At 44.4% G+C, this 13,508-nt stretch overlaps 2 protein-coding genes across 3 annotated transcripts in view; one reads left to right on the top strand and one right to left on the bottom strand.

Annotated features, from left to right (window-relative positions):
• The window catches only part of otc (ornithine transcarbamylase), a 41,477-nt gene extending 31,117 nt beyond the window's left edge, over positions 1-10,360 (bottom strand). Inside the window, exons 1-3 of the mRNA XM_055644597.1 lie at positions 10,134-10,360; positions 6,739-6,877; positions 5,189-5,270 (exon numbers count right to left, since the gene is read on the bottom strand). Of these exons, the coding sequence (XP_055500572.1) occupies positions 5,189-5,270; positions 6,739-6,877; positions 10,134-10,207 (295 nt within the window). The 5' untranslated portion in view covers positions 10,208-10,360. The remainder of the gene's footprint in view (positions 1-5,188; positions 5,271-6,738; positions 6,878-10,133) is intronic.
• A 2,327-nt stretch (positions 10,361-12,687) lies between these two features.
• The window catches only part of LOC129702689 (X-linked retinitis pigmentosa GTPase regulator-like), a 76,470-nt gene continuing 75,649 nt past the window's right edge, over positions 12,688-13,508 (top strand). For both annotated transcript variants that reach the window (XM_055644596.1, XM_055644595.1), the window contains exon 1: positions 12,688-12,815. In XM_055644596.1, the coding sequence (XP_055500571.1) occupies positions 12,776-12,815 (40 nt within the window). In that variant the 5' untranslated portion in view covers positions 12,688-12,775. The remainder of the gene's footprint in view (positions 12,816-13,508) is intronic.

Here is a 13,508-nt window from a genome sequence, read left to right as displayed (position 1 = left end):
AATACTACAGCAAGGGCACAAAGTGCTGGAGTAGCTCAGTGGGTCAGGCAGCATCTCCAGAAGACATGGATAGGTGATGTTTCGGGTCAGGTGTGAAGAAGAGTCCCAACCCAAAATGTCACCTAACCACGTTCTCTGAAGATGCTGCCTTACCTGCTGTTGCTCGCACTTTGTGCCTTTCCTTGTAAATTGCAGTTCCTTGGAACTATCACAGGTAATCACATGAAACTGTAACACTGGACATTCAACAGATTGAACATATTCAACGTTCAATCTAGCAGCACAGGATCCCTATATAACAGAAATGGTTGATACTCTTTCCCAATATACTGCAACAAATATAGTGGGCTAATTTTGACTTCATGGGACTGCACGGTATTTGAGGCAATTGACACCACATTTTTGCAGTGAGGAAAGAAAATTGTAGATAATTTTCTTTTCATATCTCAGCACATACATTTTTAGATTGTCCATCTGTGAGCAAGCTCTAATGGGGGGGGGGGGGGGGGGGGGGGGGGGGGGGGGGAGGGGGGATTTTAAAGTGAATTCCAATGTGCCAATTAGCTATCTAGCAATTATCTATCTGCCAATGAAACTCCCATCATCTGTATCCACGTATCACTGGCCAGCCTTTGTCCTGTCCCCACCTCTTTTCCAGCTTTCTTTCCCCTGACTAGAATCAGTCTGATGGAGGGTCCCGACCCAAAACGCTGCCTGTCCATTCCCCCCAAAGATGTTGCCTGACCCGCTGAGTAACTCCAGCACTTTGTCTTTTGCTCAGGATACCAGCATCTGCAGTTCCTTGTGTCTCTATAGTTTGATTAAATTAATTTGAAGTCAGAGTGACAAATACTCCGACTTTTCTACAAAAAAAATCCCCAAGCCTGCAGCAACAAAATTTTACTGTCATAATAGAACCACTTATTTTTTGTGATTTACTGCTACTTTGCTGAATCCAGCGGGTTTGTACATTCAGTTAATACAAGTACCACAATCCTTTCAGTACATTAATTCAATCAAAACTCCTGCTGCGATTTTCAGTAATTGTCAATTCCCGCTGTGTTATCTATGCCACACAAAACAGGTTTCTGCACCTGGCTAATTGGCACATTGGAATTCACTTCAAAGTCCACCCCCAGAGAGTGTGCTCACAGATGGACTAGTCTAAGAATATGCGTGCTGAGATTTAAAGAAAAAAAACAATCCAGCATTTTCTTTGTTCACTGAAAAATACCAGTAAAAAGTGCCATGGGATTGAAAGAAAATGAGCTTTAGCAGATATGATAATGGCGTTTAAAAGGCTTTTAGCTGGGCACATGGAAATGCAGGGAAAGGAGGGATAGGGATCATGCAGGCAGTTTATCTTGGCATTATGTTTGGCACAGATATTGTGGGCTAAGGGCTTGTTATTGTGCTGTATTTTTCTATGTTCTATGTTCGAACTGTAGAATATCAGAGTAAATATTCAGATGAAGCTTCAGAACCACAGATGTTGCACAATGCAAAATGTAGTTACAATTTCCTTTGCATGCCAATTGTATATTTGCCAACAAGGTATGTATTGAGAAGAAAATGTCTCAGCTTCAGTGTCACAAAAGGCATAGTGAGAGTCATAGTCATACAGCATGGAAACAGGCCATTCAGCCCAACTTGCCCGTGCTGACCAGGACCAAGATTACCCATCTACAAGAGTCCCACTTCCCTGCAATCCCTGCCATATACCTCTAAGCCTTTCCTTTCCATGGACCTTTCCAACTGTCTTTTCAATGCTGTTACAGAACCTGGCTCAACTGCTGCAATAGGCAGCTCATTCCATTCACCCATTACCCTCTGTGTAGCCCCTCAGGTTCCTATAAGATGTATCCCCTATCACCTTAAAGCCATGTGATCTTGATTCCCCTACTCTGGATAAAAGAGTCTGATCCTTCTACCCCATCTGATCCAATGCACCTCTATAAGATCACCCCTTATCTACCTGCACTCCAAGGAATAAAGTCCGTACCTGCCCAGCCTCTCCCTATAGCTCAGGCCCCCAAGTCCTGGCAACACCTCGTAACTCTTCTCTGCACTCTTTCCAGCTTAACAATTTATTTAATAAATGAAACGACTGTACTTTCTAATCTCTGAAACTGTCCATTCATTAGTCATACAACTGTGATCCTACTGGTCTGCACCACTGAAACTGTTAAATACACTGCACACTGTAATCATGTTCCTGGCCCACGCACTCCTCTCAGCTGCGCATTCTGGTCAGACAAGTATAATCAGCAGATTCCTTTACATAGTATCGCATTACATAGAACACACAATGAATGCAAATTTGACGTTGTCACAAAGTGGAAAATAGTACGGCTTTATTGTATGCGTGCGATTATTGGAATATCGACTCTTGTCATCGAGGACTTCACCGAAACTAGTAGGCACCAAGCTCAAATTCATTTTCAGATGTTTAGAGTTATTCTTGATCATTTCCATTTCCTTTTATGGGTGGCACAGTGACGCAACGGTAGAGTTGCTGCCTGTCAGAGACCCAGGTTCGATCCTGACTACGGATACTGTCTGTACTGAGTTTGTACGTTCTCCCTGTGACTGTGTGTGTTTTCCCCGGGTGGCCCAGTTTCCTCCAAAATGTGCAGCTTTGCATGATAATTGGCTTCTGTAAATTGTCCCTAGTGTGTCGAAGAGAACTAGTGTGCGGGTGATCACTGGCTGGCACGGATTCGGTGGGCCAAAGGGGCCTGTTTCCACGCTGTATCTCTAAACTAAACTAAAGTGTGCCAGACAGTCCCACCTGGACAGGAAAGCAAGAATCTCTTCTCTTGTGTTCAAGAAGGAACTGCAGATGCTGGAAGATCGAAGGTACACAAAATGCTGAAGAAACTCAGCGGGTGCAGCAGCATCTATGGAGCGAAGGAAATAGGCGACGTTTCGGGCCGAAACCCTTCTTCAGACTGATGGGCGGTGGGGGGGAGAAGGAAGGAAAAAGGGAGGAGGAGGAGCCCGAGGGCGGGGGGATGGGAGGAGACAGCTCGAGGGTTAAGGAAGGGGAGGAGACAGCAAGGGCTAGCAAAATTGGAAGAATTCAATGTTCTCCCGGTTCAGCATTGGCCAGAAGAACAGTCAATCACACCAGCCAGGCAGCAATTCTGGCTGCTGAACTCACAGGAATGAAACCGATTCCCAGCTGATGCACAATGCTGAAGGAAATTGGCATCAAATTCTGAAACAACGTGCTGGAGTAACTCAGCGGCTCAGGCAACATGTCTGGAGAACATTGATAAGTGATGTCTTCCTATCGGCACCCTTCTTCAGACTCTTTACAAAAAAACAACACAAAGTACTGGAGTAACTCAGTGGGTCAGGCAACATGTGTGGAGAACATGGATAGGTGATGTTTCTAGTCGGCACCCTTCTTCAGACACTGTACAACAAAAATGACACAAACTGCTGGAGTAACTCAGCGGGTCAGGCAACATCTCTGGAAAACATGGATAACTGACGTTTCGGGTCAGGACCATCTTCAGACACCAGTGACAGTAAATTCTGCTTTTTCAAACTGACGCCCCAGAAGTTGTACAGTTGTCAACCACAGAGGCAACTTTTCTGGTTTGTGATGCTGTCCTCAGGTTACATTAATCATTATCATGGAAATGTTATCAACTTTAAAGCACACTCAACCATCAATGCATTATGTGGAAATACTATGAATCTTTGGTTTATAGGCTTGAATATGTTCACAATACAAGCTCTAACAATTTGGGTTTTTAATTTAATTTTACTTTATTTTCCACATATTCCTCAATATCTTTGAATGATGAAAATCTATTAATTACAGATTACAATTTAACAAAGAGCCTAGTGACAATTGCTATTTCTGGTAGGAGGTTCCAAAGTTCCATCACCCTTTGCAGATAAAAAGACTGAAGTCTTTGACAATGTCTTCCAGAGAAAGTTCTACACTATCTCAGTTGCCATCTTTTGGAAAAACAATCTTTGTTAAGGTGCATTTCCTTGGTCAGTTTTTGAAGTTGGGCAGAAGTGATCCAGACCTTTAGTTCACATTTAACAGTTATCCTTGCATCAAGGATACTAAATCAGGATCACTGATCATTATCTTTCTGCTCATTGTTGTATACAAACTGTCTGCCATATTGTCTATGTTATGATGACCATCCTTCACAAAACAATTCAAGAAATATAAAAGTCTCAATCCGAAGCGTCGCCTGTCCATGTTCTCCAGGGATGCTGCCTGACTCACTGAATTACTCCAGCACTTTGCGTGCTTTTTTGTAAACCGGCAGCTGCAGTTCTTTGTTTCTGCATAAAAATGCTAAGATATTTTGAAACAAGCATTCAATATGAATAAAATTCTATTTTTTTGTAGGTTTGTTTTTTCCTTTTCATTTCTTGCCAGTGCAAAGGCATAGACTAGATTAAAAAAAAATTTATGGATGATACATGGAATTTATTTTAAAATATTTTCACTTTTGTTCATTCAAAACTATTTTAAGCTCTGCTCTCCAAAGCCAGAACTAGGCAAGCAAGCATTAAAAAATGACCTCAGGAATCTTTTTGAAATATTTGTGTTTTTACTTTTATGTGCTCTCAGTCTTCGTCCTTCCATAGTTGACCCACTATGTGATAAGAAGTAAATCATTTAATTGTTTGCTCAGAATACGGTAACCTTTATGAAATAGTCAAATAATGTTGCAAGGTTTCTATTAAGTGGCTTTGGAGCTGTATTTTAAAATGTTATCAATCAGTAACCAGAGAACCACAGCTTTGTGATGTATTGATATGGTTTGAAATTATTTTGTTTCAGGTCTGCAGGTGGGTTGCTTTTAGAGGGCCCAAAGCAGAAAAGCCCCACACAGAATTCAGAGATAGTAGAACTGCAGCACTGTGGCGGAGTTGCTGACTTACAGTGCCAGATGTGTAATCCACCAATACTCAGAACCATAAATGACTACTAATTTTTAATTTTATTTACCTTGGACATTGTTGATTGTAGTTATTTTCTTCAGGAAATTACTTTTGTTATTCTTTGCTGAGGACTCTTAACCATATTTTTATTAATGTTAAAAAATGATTATTAATCTGTGACCAGAAATCATCCGGAATATAATATTTGTCATTATTCTAGACAAGATCAACAAGATCTGTTACTCTTTGAAGAGAAATCCTTTACCTGTTTCAGTCGATATTCTTGTTCTGGTGCTTCTTTTTTCAAAGATCATGGCAATGGATTTTCCTTGAAGCAAAGGGAGGATCTTTCATAACGACGGGGAGCAAAAGAGAATATCATTAAATGTTTTACTGGACCAAATCTCCACACTAGTAACAACAGAAAATAGAGTCATGGCGTTACAGAGTCATCTAGCACGGAAACAGGCCCTTCCGCCCATCTTGTCCATCTCACCAGACCAAGACGCCCTATCTAAGTTTGTCCCACTTACCCACATCTGGCTTATAACCCTCTAAACCTTTCCTATTCATATACCTATTCAAGTGTCTTACATGTTATTACAGTACTGCCTCGACTACCTCCTCTGGCAGTTCGTTCCATATACTCACCACCCTTTGAGGGAAGCAAATATCAAATGTATTATTATTAAACAAGAAGTGAACACCAGGGAATAAATCCCAATTCAAATGAAGAGTTTATCTGCACAACCTTCACAGAGCATATATCAGTGGTGCGAACGCTAGAAATAGCCAAATGTAGTTCAATCTAAATTCATTTTCCAAGCAGATTTTGGAATTTAGTCTCTGCTTTGAGTTATACTGGAGTGGCCAACCTAAGACTACTTGTGAGGGCAGCTTCTCACAGACCAAGGTACTGCGCTCTGTGCCCCCAGATGAAAACCAGGTATATGTCTGTCATCCACGATGAACTATCTAGTAAAACCCACATCTCACAGGTGAACGAACATCCATGCATTGAATTGAATTGTGAACGCTCATCAGGTCAAAATTCAAGCTGAAGAAATTCCCCTTATTGGGCAAAACACAAAGTGCTGGAGTAACTCAGTGGGTCAGCCAGCATCTGTGGAGGGAATGGATGGGTGCCATTTTGGGTTGGGACCCTTCTCCACACTTCTTTTTGACCCGCTGAGTTACTTCCGCAATTTGTGTTCTACTTAAGATTCCAGCATCTGCAGTTCCTTGTGTTTTCTCTCATTATTCTTTTATAGACCAAGATAGTTATAAAAATATATCTGAATAGAGAGTGCAATGAGAGAATGACGAATCACGGAGATCCACCTTATTAGTTTTGAGGCACAGCATAGAAACAGGTCCTTCGGCCCACCGAGTCCACGCCGACCATCGATCATTCGTTCACACTAGTTCTATGTTGTCCCACTTTCTAATCCACTCCATACACACTGGGGGCAATTTACAGCAGCCAATTAACCTACAAATCCACACACCTTTGGAGTGTGGAAGAAAAGCGGAGCACCCGGAGGAAACCTAGGTGATAACAGGGAGAACGTTCAAACTCCACACAGAGACAGCACCCGAGGTCAGTCGAACCTGGGACTCTAATGCTGTGAGGCAGCGGCTCAACTAGCTGTGCCACTGTGCTGCCTTTTTATGTTTATAATTTTGTTTAAAAAAACAATGAAATGGGATGTATGCATGAACAACATGGACAAAAGGGAGGATGCTCAGAAGAACAGTACACATAATAAATCTATACATTAGTAGTATAAGTGATGTTACTAACTTGCCATTTACCTCTCCTTTCTGTTTTATTCTCATTTTCAGATCAGCTGCTGTCCATAAGAATTGTTTGATTTCTTCTCCGCTGAAGTCCTTGAGAGACAGTAGATGACGCCCTTTGAGAGAAGCAGCTCCAAGTGCAACCTGCCCGCATCTGCAATCAAGTCAAGGGTCAAGATTCAAGTGTCAAGACTGTTTTATTGCAATATGTCCCAGAATAGAACAACACAATTCTTACTTGCAGCAGCACAACACACATGTAAACATGATACTATGTTAATCAGAACTTGGTGTTGCTCAGTCAGAATTAGCAAAAACAAAGCCACATTTATTATGTGCCAAAATGGAGGCAGGAATCAGATTTAATTGTAGAAAAGGACAGCATTGTCAACGGTTAGATGGTAACTTACACCTGCAGGGAATGAAATAGAAGGCTAACTTGGGTCAGAAGATACTTCTTCTGTTTTGAGTCCAATTGACCCAACTGGGCAGCAGTGTGGCGCTACGGTAGAGATGCTGCCTTACAGTGCCAGAGACCTGGGTTTGATCCTGACTACGGGTGCTGTCTGTGCAGATTTGTACTTTCTCCAGTGACCGCGTGGGCTTTCACTGGGTGCTCCAGTTTCCTCCCACACTACAAATACGTACAGGTTTGTAGGTTAATTGGCCTGTAAATTGTCCCTAGTGTGTAGGATATAACCAGTGTGTGTATTGCTGGTTGGCACCATATAAAATTGTTTTATAAAGTGCAATTGTTGTGGTTCGTTTCACGTCTAGATAGGATTTTAACAGAATATTCAGCTGCTTAGCCAACCTTCTTTCTCACAAATCCTATTTTAGATAAGTACTGTGAGGAGATTTTGCCTCTTCCCCAGCCAACAATGGCCCATTATGTTCTCCCTGTGTATGTTCTCTCGGTTTCGTCCACATTTCAAAGATGTGCAGGGCTGCAGGTTAATTGGCTCCTGTAAATTGTATGGGGTGATTGTTGGCCAGAGCGGACTCGGTGGACTGAAGGGGATGTTTCCTCACTGTATCTCTAAAACTCAAAACTAAGATATATGCTCTTTACCTAGTGCCTGGATAAAAATGTTAAAAAAATTAAAATAGTGCTTTTTTCCCCCCCTTTCTGGATATGCTAGGTGTAACAGTGCTTCAAACTGATTGGCTGTTAAGCCAAGATGATAACATCAAACTATTGGATGCCTTGGACCTTATGGAACCAACCATCTGACAACAACCGATGTGGCCCCATAGCAGAAGCGTCCACGTCGCGGAAGCTAGAAGTATCCTGAGCTAATTCTGCTACCACCATCATCTATTGCGACAAGTGATGGCTCCCACTGATTGTCACCAGAAGCTTGCGACCTTTTCAGGACGGACGATGACAGCGAGGTCAACATTTGTAACAAGATGGACACATAAAGAAGAAGAAGAACAACCGATGTTCGAAAAGTAAAAGCCCCTGCACATAGTTTGCTGGATTTTCATGGGCGGCTCTTTTTGAAGAGCACATTCCAAATCACAGCCATCGTTTATTCAACTGTTAATGACAAACTTAGTTTACATATTAAAGTCTGAGTCTAACCACACGCTAGATATCTAACGGCATTACCGTTGTTGACTCCCCCATTGTTCAGGCGGTCAATCAATATTCAGCCAGATGAGCTACATAAACAAATAGTGACTCAAAGTACTGGAGAAACTCAGCGGGTCAGGCATCATCTAGGGAGAAAAGGGGTGGGTGACGTTTCAGTTCGGAACCCATCTTCGGACTGGAAAATCACCCATTTATTTTCCCAAAAGATGCTGCCTGACCCGCTGAGTTACTCCTGCACTATCTGTCTATCTTTGGTATAAACCAGCATCTGCAGTTCCTTCCTACACATTTTGTCAAACAGTTTAAGAATAAGGGATAAACTATTTAGAACGGAGATGAGGAAACACTTTTTCACACAGAGAGTTGTGAGTCTGTGGAATTCTGACTACTGGTGTGGTGGAGCCCGAGGGCGGGGGGGATGGGAGGAGACAGCTCCAGGGTTAAGGAAGGGGAGGAGAGAGCAAGGGCTAGCAAAATTGGGAAAATGCAACGTTCATGCCATCAGGACGCAAGCTGCCCAGGCGGAATATGAGGTGCTGTTCCTCCAATTTCCGGTGTTACTCACTCTGGCAATGGAGGAGACCCAGGACAGAGAGGTCGGATTGAGAATGGGAGGGGGAGTTGAAGTGCTGAGCCACCGGGAGTTCAGGTAGGTTATTGCGGACTGAGCGGAGGTGTTCGGCGAAACGATCGCCCAACCTCCGCTTAGTCTCCCCGATGTAGATCAGCTGACATCTAGAGCAGCGGATGCAGTAGATGAGGTTGGAGGAGATACAGGTGAACCTTTGTCGCACCTGGAACGACTGCATGGGACCTTGAATGGAGTCGAGGGGGGAGGTAAAGGCACAGGTGTTGCATTTCTTGCGGTTGTAACAGAAAGTGCCCGGGGAGGGGGTGGTACGGGAGGGAAGGGAAGAATTGACAAGGGAGTTGCGGAGGGAGCGGTCTTTGCGGAAGGCAGACATGGGGGGAGATGGGAAGATGTGGCGAGTGGTGGGGTCACGTTAGAGGTGGCGGAAATGGCGGAGAATTATGTGTTGTATTTGCCGGCTGGTGGGGTGAAAGATGAGGACCAGGGGGACTCTGCCCTGTTGCGAGTGCGGGGATGGGGAGAGAGAGCAGTGTTGCGGGGTATGAATGAGACCCTGGTGCGAGCCTCATCTATGGTGGCGGAGGGGAATCCCCGTTCCCTGAAGAACGAGGACATTTCCGATGCCCTGGTATGGAATGTCTCATCCTGGGAACAGATGCGGCGTAGGCGGAGGAATTGGGAGTAGGGGATGGAGTCTTTACAGGGGGCAGGGTGGGAAGACTAATCCAGATAGCCATGTGAGTCAGTTGGTTTGTAGTGTATGTCGGTCAATTGTCCCTTCCCTTGTTTGAGGGGTATCCCCATCGGACTATGCCCCTGAATTCAAACACTGAAGAACCCTAGGCTGGTTCTCCGCCACAGAGCATTGGCTGCACCGAGCCTCAGCGAGTCCCAAAACTGCCAGCCACCTTTCACACTCCCAACAGGCTGCGAGGATCCTGTTGCAGTCAACGCGAGACCAAAATAGGCTGAACAAAAATGCAGGCGCAAGGAACTGCTTGTGTTGGTTTACAAAAAAAAGTTACTCCGGCATTTTTTTCAGTACCTTTTCTAGGCTAAAATACGACTCTATTTATTAAAGGAGAGCCCTGAATTAGAGAGACTGAATTCGCGAACAAGGCGTTAGCTTCACCACCGACCTCGACCATACCCCAGCCCCAAGTGTTAGTGAGTAACTCGCTGTGTCTCCCTGCGCCCAAAGTAAAATAAATCACTCACCCAAATGAGCGCACGGAGCACTTGATGCCCAGAGACAGCCAGCGGCCCGAGAGGTTCCTTAAAGCGAAGATCATGGTTGTTCTTTAGTGTCTGGGGAGGGGGGTTTGGCCGCCTAGGTGCACTGAGTTCCCCGCCAGGAGTGTGGTGTTTCCACGCTCCGATCAGAGTGGCTCAACTAACCCTGATGTAATCGACAGGTCGTGTCGTGCCCGGCGCTAGCGATGCGTCGCTGCAGTCACAACATACCTGGAACCGAATCATTTGCCCGACTCGTAGCAGAACAAACTTGAGCATATTGATGCTGTTGTTGGCGGCCACGTGTGCAATTATTTTATGAGTTAATTAGTATTGCACTTACATGGCCAATGCTATAAATGCATTGAACAGGCACATTCAAAAGCTTTGTTCAAGAGTAAATAGTATTTAATCGTCATATCATAAGGCATATGCAGGAGCACAAGAGATATATGAACCTAGTGTTACTCGGACAGAATTAATAAAAAATTGTATTTTAAATTATATATGTTTAAGAAGGAACTACAGATGATGGAAAATCGAAGGTACACAAAAGTGCTGGAGAAACTCAGCGGGTACAGCAGCATCTATGGAACGAAGGAGATAGGCAACGTTTGGGGCCGAAACCCTTCTTCAGATGTATTTTAAATTATACATTTATTCTGCAAAACATAAACTGGAGAACTTGGATAGGTCATGTTTTGGGTTGGAATCCTTCTTCAGGACCCTGACCCAAAGAATCAGTCTGATGAAGGGTCTCAATCTGAACCATCCATGTTCTCCAGAGATGCTGCCTGTCCTGCTGAGTTATTCCAGCATTTTGTGTTTATCTTTGGTTTAAACCAGCATCTGTAGTTTCTTCCTACACATATCATCTATCCATGTTCTCCAGAGATGCTTTTATGCACCCTGTAATGTCACCAGTCAGTTTCCTGCGTTCCAAGGAATAAAGTCCTAGCCTGCCCAATCATTTCCTCTAACTCAGGCCTTTGAATCTTGGCAACATTCTCATTAAAAAAAAAACAATGTGATGGAGAAACTCAGCCGGTCAGGCAGCATCTGTGGAGAAAATGATAGGTGACGTCTTGGGTCGGGACCCTTCTTCAGACTGATAGAATAGGGTGAAAAAGCTAAAATTGAGAGGTATTGTTGGGGCAAACCCTGACAAGTGAAAGGTAAAAGGGGAGTGGGGGTGGTGGTGTTGGTGGACAGATGTTGGTGGACAGAGAACGTGACAAAGGCTGGTGAAAAGAAGACAGAAGGATCTCAAATGAGGAGAGGAATAAAATATAAATCTGGAGGGAGGGAAATGCATGGAAGGGGTGGGGGAGAGGGAAAGGAAAAGGGGATAAAAGGTAAATGGGAGGGGTATGTCCCACATTTCCTTGATTATTGATTCTTTTTGCATATCTTCCATTCATTTCCCCTCAGTACCATCTATATCGTTTGTTCCCCACAGTCTGAAGAAGGGTCTCGACCCGAGATGCTGCCAGACCGGCCGAGTTACTCCAGCATTTTGTGTCCGTCTTTGGTTTAAACCAGCATCTGCAGTTCCTCCCTACACAATTGAGAATGCTGGTTTACTAAAAAAATACACAATTGCAGATGCTGGTTTACTAAAAAAAAGACACAACTGCATAGAGACAAAAAATGCTGGAGTAACTCAGCGGGACAGGTAGCATCTCTGGAGAAAAGGCAGAGGTGATGTTTCAGATCGAGACCCTTCTTCAGTATCTATTGCCTATTCAGTATAGGATGCCTATTCAGTATAGGATTCGTTTTAAAATTATTTTATTTACTTTTAAATCCCTTAAGTGGTCTTGCCCCGTCCTACCTATCTGAGCTTCTTCACCCTTATTCACCCTCCCGCTCTCTTAGGTCAGATGATCAGCTGCTCCTGATTGAGCCAAAGACTAAGCGGAAGCTCAGAGGGGACCGTGCCTTTGCTGTGTCGGCTCCGAGATTGTGGAATGAATTGCCTCTGCACGTTAAACAGGCCCCTTCTCTAGCTGTTTTTAAATCACTCCTGAAGACATATCTATTCTCCATGGCCTTTGTAGACCAGTGAGGTGTCGAATTGTTTATTAACTTTATTTGCTTGGTTTTGCTGCGTTGTTTGTACTTGTGTTTTATGTTTTTTAATTTATTGTTTGGATTTTTGTATGTAATTTATGCGCCTCGTGTTAGTTGTATGTTCTGTTGTTCTGCCTGTTTTATGATGTCTTGCTTGTTTTCTTTTTTCTGTACAGCACTTTGGTCAGCTTTGGTTGTTTTTAAGGTGCTTAACAAATAAAGTTATTATTATTATTATTATCTCGACCCGAAACGTCACCCATTCCTTCTTAGATTCCTGCAGGTATCTTCGGTTTAAACCAACATCTGCAGTACACAACGGCATATTTTACACAAAAAAGACACAAAACTGGTTTACAAGGAAAAGACACAAAGTGCTGGAACAACTCAGTGACTCAGCTGGTGCCGCCAGGTGGCGGTGGCGGCAGCGCCTGCAGTTCCCAGGGCGGCCACGGGGTGTCGTGGCGGGCGCCGGGCCACTCGGTTGCCAATGGCAGGCGGGTTTGTTTACTTCCGGGTCGCCGGCCGTCGCTCCGGGAGCCGGCGGAGCGGAGATGGCGGCCGAGTCCGAGGCGGACGGCGCCGATGTGCCGGGTGAGTCCGACTCGGCGCGGACACACGGATAGACGGCTCAGGCCCGGGCCTGGCTCCTCCCGGGCGGCCCGAGTAGGGAGGGAGCGGCCGTGTTGTCCCGAGTAACGGGAACAGAGGGAGGAGGTGGGTGTAGGTGGAGAAGAGAAGGGGCTGTGGAGGAGGGAGAGGTGTATACAGTGTAGGATGGGAAAGGGATAAGTGGGGAGGGAGGGAGGGAAGAAGGGTGGGGGTAAAAACCCCAGTAAAGTGACGGAGGCTCTAACTACCTCAGAAATAGATCATTTGTTCCCATCAAGACAACTCTGCTTACAGTTACGGAGAAAGTGCAGATTTTACTTAAGTGCAAGGGCCGCAATGAGGTAGGTCGGGAGATCGGGGCTACACCGTAGCTTACGAGAGGATTGTTCAGTATTCTGATAACAGTGGGGAAGAAGTTGTTCCTGAATCTGGTGGTATGTTATTTCAAGCTTTTGTATCTTCTGCCAGATCGAGAACGTCGAAGAGAGAATGACTAGGGTGTAAATGGTCCTAGATCATGTTATGTGCTTTTCCGATGGAGCGCAAAGTATGGATGGAGTTGATGGGGAAGAGACTGGTTTAGATAATGGACTGGGCTGCAGCCACAACTTTGCAGCCATTTGCGGTCATGGGAAGATCTGTCGCTAAACCAAGCTGTGATGCATCCTGATAGGA

Source organism: Leucoraja erinacea, chromosome 13 (assembly GCF_028641065.1).
Source record: "Leucoraja erinacea ecotype New England chromosome 13, Leri_hhj_1, whole genome shotgun sequence".
NCBI classification, from domain to species: domain Eukaryota; kingdom Metazoa; phylum Chordata; class Chondrichthyes; order Rajiformes; family Rajidae; genus Leucoraja; species Leucoraja erinaceus.
The sequence above is the reverse complement of the archived record's forward strand: the minus strand, read 5'-3'. Positions and strand labels throughout refer to the sequence as shown.